The sequence below is a fragment of the Corapipo altera genome, unplaced genomic scaffold, assembly GCF_003945725.1.
Source record: "Corapipo altera isolate COAL_440 unplaced genomic scaffold, ASM394572v1 129624, whole genome shotgun sequence".
Lineage (NCBI taxonomy): Eukaryota > Metazoa > Chordata > Aves > Passeriformes > Pipridae > Corapipo > Corapipo altera.
In genome coordinates, this window is record NW_020886130.1 from 1 (window position 1) to 7466 (window position 7466).

Here is a 7466-nt window from a genome sequence, read left to right on the forward strand (position 1 = left end):
GGGCAGCTGGTCCTGCCACCAGCTGTCATTCCCTGGGCATGATCCTACATGGGAACCTCAGTCCCATTCCACCAGGGCAGCTGATCCTGCCACCAGCCGTCATTCCCTGGGAATGATCCCATATGGGAACCTCAGTCCCACCCCACCTGGGCAGTCGGTCATGAGCCATCATTCCCTGGGGATGATCCCACATGGGAACCTCAGTCCCTTCCCACCTGGTCCTGCCACCAGCTGTCATTCCCTGGGGATGATCCCATATGGGAATCTCAGTCCCTTCCCACTTGGGCAGCTGGTCATGAGCCATCACTCCCTGGGGACAATCCCACGTGGGAAGGTGAATTCCATCCCACCCAGGCAGCCGGTCCCGCCACCAGCCATCATTCCCTAGGAATGATCCCACATGGGAACCTCAGTCCCATTCCACCAGGGCAGCTGATCCTGCCACCAGCCATCATTCCCTAGGAATGATCCCACATGGGAATCTCAGTCCCTTCCCACCTGGGCAGCCGGACCTGCCATGAGCTGTCATTCCCTGGGAATGATCCCACGTGGGAAGGTGAATCCCACCCCACCCAACACCTCCAAGCCCTCCCAGTTTCCCAAAGAGAAGGGGTTGGATTGTCATCCCCCAGGGAAGTTCCCAGTTACCTCTTGGCTTTGCGGGGGCTGATGTTGAAAGGGGGCCCGGGATGTCCCAGGGATTTGGGGAACAGATCCACCCACATCTGCAGCTTTCCCTGCGGGAAGAGAACAACCCATGAAGCCCGAGGAGCCTCCAAGTTGGGTCACCTCGGTGACAACCAGAGGGGGGAGAGAGAATCCCACACGCTCCGGAATTCCTTCGATGAGAGGGAAGGATTCCCTCACGGAAAAGTGTCCTTAAATATGATATTACAAGTATTTTATTGTATTGGAAGATTGGGATTGGAAGTCCTGTGAGGAGCATCCAAGGGAGCTGGGGGGGCTCAGCCTGGAGAAAAGGAGGCTCAGGGGGGACCTTCTGGATCCCTAAAATTCCCTGGAAGGAGGTTGGAGCCGGGGGAAATCGGGCTCTGCTCCCAGGGAACAAGGGACAGGAGGAGAGGGAACGGCCTCCAGCTGTGCCAGGGGAGGCTCAGGTTGGACATCAGGAGGAATTTCCTCCTGGAAAGGGTGTTCAGGCCTTGGCAGGGGCTGCCCAGGGAGGTTTGGAGTGCCCAGCCCTGGAGGTGCCCATGGAATGACAGGACGTGGCACTCAGTGCTCTGGGCTGGGGGACAAGGTGGGGATGGGGGACAGGGGGGATCCATGGGCTGGGAGGGCTTTTCCAACCTCAGGGATCCTGGGAGCTCCAGGGAGAGTCTCCTGCCTGTCCAGTTGCCCCGGGATGAGGGACCTGCAGCTCTCCCACACTCACAGGCTGAAGCTGGACCAGATTTCTGGGTGCAAACCCCCCGGGGCCTCCTGCCCTCCCAAAAATCCAGGTCTCTCCTTACTCTGTATCCCGTAGCACGAAAGCAGCCCAGCAGAAATGCAGCCCTGTCAACACTTTCCCGGGAACAGGAGCGGGTTTTTCCCTCCGGGTTTTTCCCTCCTCCCCTCTGCTTTATTCAGGACCGTAAAACATCCCCCAGCCTCCCCTCTCCCCATCTCTCCCCCCCTCCTGACTGCAGAACAACCCCCCAAACAAACAATAATTCCAGCCCCTTCCTCTGCCCAGGGCTGGGAAATCAATCTCTGGCCGTGGGTTGTTTTTCTGGGGGATTTCAGAGCTCCGGGATTTAATCCCGGAGTGAATTTTACGTTTAAATCGCCGAGTGAATTTTCCGCCGCCTCCAAAGGGACCCGTCGACCTCCCCCAGCCTGGAATTGCCCCTTCCCACCCTGCCCTTCCCCAGCCCTGCCTCTCCCTGTCCCCACTTCCCAGGGCTCTGGGCAGGACAGTTTTGTCACCAGCCAAGCTCCATTTACGGGGTTTTCCACAACAAAAAGGGTCCGAACTGTAGGGATGGTGCTGCTGTGGGATGTGCTCCCAGTTGCCCCCTGGAAGGGGTGGGATCCCCCTGGAGTGACCCTTGGTCAGGCAGGGAGGCCCTGGGAAGGCAGGAGGTTGTTGTGAGGGGTGGGAGCAGTGCTGGGATGAAGGGGGTGCAGGGAGGATCCAACGGGGCCACAGTGTGGGGTTTGTTCCCTTTGAGGGTGGACAAATCCTTGGATCTTGCAGTGGGAAGGGGGGAAGGTGGAAAGCCAAGTCCTGTGGGTTTGGCAGCAATTCCTAGGTGAGTCATGGAATGGTTTGGGTGGGAAGGGACCTTAAAGATCATCTCATTCCACCCCTGCCACGGGCAGGGACACCTCCCACTGTCCCAGGTTGCTCCAGCCTGGCCATGGACACTTCCAGGGATCCAGGGGCAGCCACAGCTTCTCTGGGAAATTTATTCCAGGGCCTCCCCACCCTCACAGCCAGGAATTCCTTCCCAATATCCCACCCAAATTTCCTCTTTTCCAGTTTGAAGCCATTCCCTGTGTCCTGTCCCCCCATCCCTTGTCCCCAGTCCCTCTCCAGCTCTCCTGGAGCCCCTTCAGGCCCTGCCAGGGGCTCTCAGCTCTCCCTGGAGCCTTCTCTTCTCCAGGGGAACCCCCCAGCTCTCCCAGCCTGGCTCCAGAGCAGAGGGGCTCCACAATCCTGGAATGGTTTGGGATGGAAGGGACCTTAAATCCCATCCAGTGCCACCCCTGCCCTGGGCACGGACACCTTTCTCTCTTCCAGGTTGCTCCCACCTGGCCTGGGACACTCCCAGGGCTCCAGGGGCAGTTTGGTCCAAGCTTCCCCTTGTTCCAGTGGGAGGTGTCCCTGCCCATGGCAGGGGTTGGAACGAGATGATCTTTAAGGTCCTTCCCACCCAAACCATTCCAGGATTCCGTGAGGTTTCCCCCTCTCCCAAGCCAGGAACTGATGTCCCCAGCAGGGGAACAAAACCCCTCGGAGATGGGAATTCTTCCACCTCCCAGACCCCAGATGGACCTTTCCAACCCCTGGTGAGATCATCCCACCACCTTTAGCCATGGATACATATTCCCTTGGGATTTCTCCCCTGGGTGACTGACACCCCTCCTGCCACGAAGGCCCCAATATCTGGGAACGGGAAGAATCACCAGAAACTCTTCCCCTTCCCTTTGGAGCAGCTTTGATTTCCAATGACTGGGAAAGCTGGAAAAACCGGGAAAACATCCCCCTCCCAAGCACTCCCTTGGAAAAAAACATCCCTGCTGACATCCAGTGCCATCAGCACAGGGGGACAGAGGGAGCTTTTCATCGCCTTCATTTCGTGTTTCTGGATTATAAAATATTTAAAGCCCGGGAATAAAACGCTCCGGTGCAAAATTCCTGGCCCGTTTTCCCAGAGCCAGGCAGGGGAAGGGAGCTGCAGTGAAACCCAACCAACCAGGGAGAGCTCTGGAAGGGAAACTAGTTCCAGGGGGATTTAAGCGCCCACAACCTCCCAGCTGGAATATTTATGTTCTCCTGGAGCGGGACAGGTTTTCCTCCCTTTCTTATTTAATCTTGGCCCGTGGAATGAATCCGAGTTGTAGCCACTGCCGTGGATTTATGGGGTCAGGGATAATGCTGGAGGTGCCTGGGTTTAATTAAATCTGCTCCTTTCTGACACTTCCCTGATTCAGGAGCATGGAAGGAGGAATTGCCACCGGGATACCCCTGGGAGGGGGTCAGGAATCCCAGCCTGACTCTGCCTTTGCAGGGCCAGGAATGACAAACCCTCGCTCTGGGAGTGCTTTGGGCTCTCTCCTTCTGTCCTAATGCTCCTTTTTGGGCATCAGGAGGAATTTCCTCCTGGAAAGGGTGGTCAGGCCTTGGAAGGGGCTGCCCAGGGACTGGGGACAAGGGATGGAGGGACAGGACACAGGGAATGGCTTCCCAGTGCCAGAGGGCAGGATTAGATGGGATATTGGGAAGGAATTCCTGGCTGGGAGGGTGGGGAGGCCCTGGCCCAGGTTGGGCAGAGAAGCTGTGGCTGCCCTTGGATCCCTGGAAGTGTCCAAGGCCAGGTTGGAGCAACCTGGGACAGTGGAAGGTGTCCCTGGGTGGGACTGAGTGGGATTTAAGGTCCCTTCCGACATGAACAATTCCATAATTCCATGTTTCTGACAGCTCTGAGTCTCTCCTTTCTTGAACTTAGATACAAATAAGGTAACAAATATCATGGAATTACAGGATGGTTTGGGTGGGAAGGGACCTTAAAGCCCATCCCATCCCATCCCATCCCATCCCATCCCATCCCATCCCATCCCATCCCACCTTCCACCAGCCCAGGTTGCTCCCAGGCCCGTCCAGCCTGGCCTTGGACACTTCCAGGGATCCAGGGTCATTCAATAAATTTGGGAAGCAGGTGTCCAGCTTGGCAGCCCAGTGTGACAAATCCCAGGATACCATGTCCAAGTCTACCTCTGACCTGCCCCGAAAAGGAAATCCTGGGAGATGTGGAGCAAAGATGGACAAAGTCACTTGGGATCCAAGGAACCCCCCATGCCACGAACTGCCCTGGGAGCACCAGGGCTCTGCCTTCCCATATCCACATTTGGGAAGCAAATCCAGGAGCCAGAGGTTCCCTGGAGGTGGGACAGGGGTTTGCTGGCCTTGAGTTGACCAAGTGCACCCAAACTGCTGGTGCCACACCCAGGTCAGGCCGTGGGGGATCCAGGGGGATCCAGGCTGTGCAGGGGAGAGGAGAAGGGAAGGGATGTGCTGGAATTGTCTGCCAGAGGTGCTAATGGAAGTGTTCATCCTCTATTTTCCCGTGAATTAAGAGGAAGAGGAGGTTTGGCAGCCCTGGCACTCAGCACTCGCTGCCTTTTCGCCTTGGAGAGCCACCAATCCTTGCTGGAATTGTGGGGATATGGTGCTGTCTCTCCAAAGGATAAATATTGTCAGTAAATGAAGGGATGAACTGGTGATAACTCCTCTTCCAGAGGCATCCTGGCTTTCCCATGGAGCATCCAGGAGCTGCCCAGAGTCAGAGGTCCTGTGGCTCCAGCCCTGCAGAGCCAGGGCAGGACACACCAGGAGTGCCAGGATTTCCGTGGGAAGGCAGGAACCACTTCCTCTAACAATCCTTTTGTTTCCCTTGGTTTTCTTTCCTGGTGGGATTTTAGGAGCATTTCTGGAGCTTGGACAAGACAGAAAACAAGATCCCACCGCAGCTGATCCTCCAGATCTGGGACAACGACAAGTTCTCCTTCGACGACTATTTGGGTGAGCTGGGGGAGGTTTTTGGCTCCATCCCTCCCGGGGCAGCAGGAAGGGAAAAATTCCTGGAAAATGGTGCCTGGAAAAGCCGGGGCTGTCCCTGGATCCCTGGAAGTGTCCAAGGCTGGGTTGGATGGGGCTTGGAGCAACCTGGGCTGGTGGAAGGTGTCCCTGCCCATGGCAGGGGGTGGAACTGGATGGGCTTTAAGGTCCCTTCCAACATAAACCATTCCAGGATTCTGGAGCCCCTCTGCTCTGGAGCCAGGCTGGGAGAGCTGGGGGGTTCCCCTGGAGAAGAGAAGTCTCCAGGGATTGCTGAGAGCCCCTGGCAGGGCCTAAAGGGGCTCCAGGAGAGCTGGAGAGGGACTGGGGACAAGGGATGGAGGGACAGGACACAGGGAATGGCTTCCCAGTGCCAGAGGGCAGGGATGGATGGGATATTGGGAAGGAATTCCTGGCTGTGAGGGTGGGGAGGCCCTGGAATGGATTTCCCAGAGAAGCTGTGGCTGCCCCTGGATCCCTGGAAGTGTCCAAGGCCAGGTTGGACGGGGCTTGGAGCAATCTGTTCTAGAGGAGGTTGTGGTTTGGAGCTGGGGGGGTCTGAGTGGCCCAAACTCCCTGAGATCAGGAAGGTGCCACAAGGAAAGAGCCCTCAGGGAAAAAGGCCACGTTTTCAAGGACCTTTACACTGAGCTGTCCCACCTGTGACATTCCTCCTTCCAGGCTCCATCCAGATGGATCTCAACAGGATGCCCAAACCTGCCAAGACGGCCGAGAAGTGCTCCCTGGAGCTGGTGGACGACACCCTGTCCTCCAGCCACTTCGTGTCCCTCTTTGAGCAGAAAACTGTCAAGGGCTGGTGGCCCTGTGGGGCTGAGCAGGACCACAAGAAGATCCTGGCGGTGAGGAGGCCCCTCCACATGTTCCCATGGGATTCACTCTGAAATCCCCATCCCTGGAAGTGTCCAAGGCCAGACTGGAAGGGGCTTGGAGCAGCCTGGGCTGGTGGGAGGTGTCGCTGCCCGTGGCAGGGGGTGGGACTCCACATCTGCATGGTCTGGGATGGGATGATCCTTCAGGTCCTTCCCACCCCAAACCATTCCAGGATTCCCTGGAAGCTTTGAGGAGGGAGGTGTCCGGGCTGAGCACCCGCAGGATGTCACGGTCAGGGCACCAAATGAAGTCTGGGGCTGTGACTTTTCCCCCTGTTGGTTGGGTTGGATGTTTGCCAGCTCCGTGCAGATTCCTCAGGAGGGATCGCTTGGTTTATGGGTTTTTTTTTTGGCTGTGGATTTTGGAATGTGCCACCAAACCTGACTCTGTGTCAGGCCTGTTCCTGTGACCTTGTGTCACGAGGAGCACCAGGGAAAGGCTCCAGCTGTCCCAGTGACACGTGGAAATGTGTCCTGTCCGAGGGTTTGGTGGTGCTTCCATCCAAGTAAAGGAGTCCAGGCTGTGAATGGAGTCATTCCACAAAAAAAAAAAAACAAAACCCTCCTGAGGTGGGTTCAGGGAAATCAGGAATCAGGGAATCAGGAAAGGCTGCACTCAGTGCCATGGCCTGGTTGGCAAGGTGGTGGTTGGTCACAGGCTGGACTCGATGATCCTGGAGGTCTTTTCCAACCTCAGTGGTTCTGTAGTTTCCCAAACTTGGGCGTCAGTGACATTTGGGATCTCCTGGAGGATCCCCAGTGTCCCATCAAAGGATCTCTGGACTCTCCCTGATTTCCTCGTGGATGGTTTCTGGGCTTTGCTCCAAGTGGATTTTCTTCCCCCAGTCCGTGTTTTCCACCCATTTCTCCCCCCTGCCCTCTTTTTTGGGGTTCTGAGTGTGTTTTGTTCGTGTCCCCCCCCAGGGCAAACTGGAGATGACCCTGGAGATCGTGGCGGAGCAGGAGCACGAGGAGCGCCCGGCTGGGATGGGGAGGGACGAGCCCAACATGAATCCCAGGCTGGAGGAGCCCAAGTGAGCCCATCCCGAGGGGAAAATCAACCCCCGGGGCACGGAGAGCTCGGGGAGCAACCGGGAATTCGGGGGGCCCAGTTGGAGGGGACTGGGCTGAGCAGTGGGATTGTACCGGAGTGGGCTCTGTTCTCGACTGGAGTGGGAAGGGAGACAGGCCAGGGGAATGGGAGCCTGGTCTGGAGCACCAGGGAGGACCTGGTGGGACATCCCCAGAGGGATGGAGGAGCTGGGACAGTCCAGGAGGGATGGGAAGCT

At 57.2% G+C, this 7466-nt stretch overlaps 1 protein-coding gene across 1 annotated transcript; it reads left to right on the plus strand.

The window, feature by feature from the left end:
* Positions 1 to 5151: 5151 nt before the first annotated feature.
* On the plus strand, positions 5152 to 7215 carry LOC113941029 (dysferlin-like; the record flags this gene model as incomplete). Its single annotated transcript, XM_027632190.1, has 3 exons — positions 5152 to 5251; positions 5969 to 6147; positions 7102 to 7215. Coding segments are annotated over 3 exons (393 nt in total), but the record flags the coding sequence as incomplete, so codon positions are not given.
* Positions 7216 to 7466: the final 251 nt, after the last annotated feature.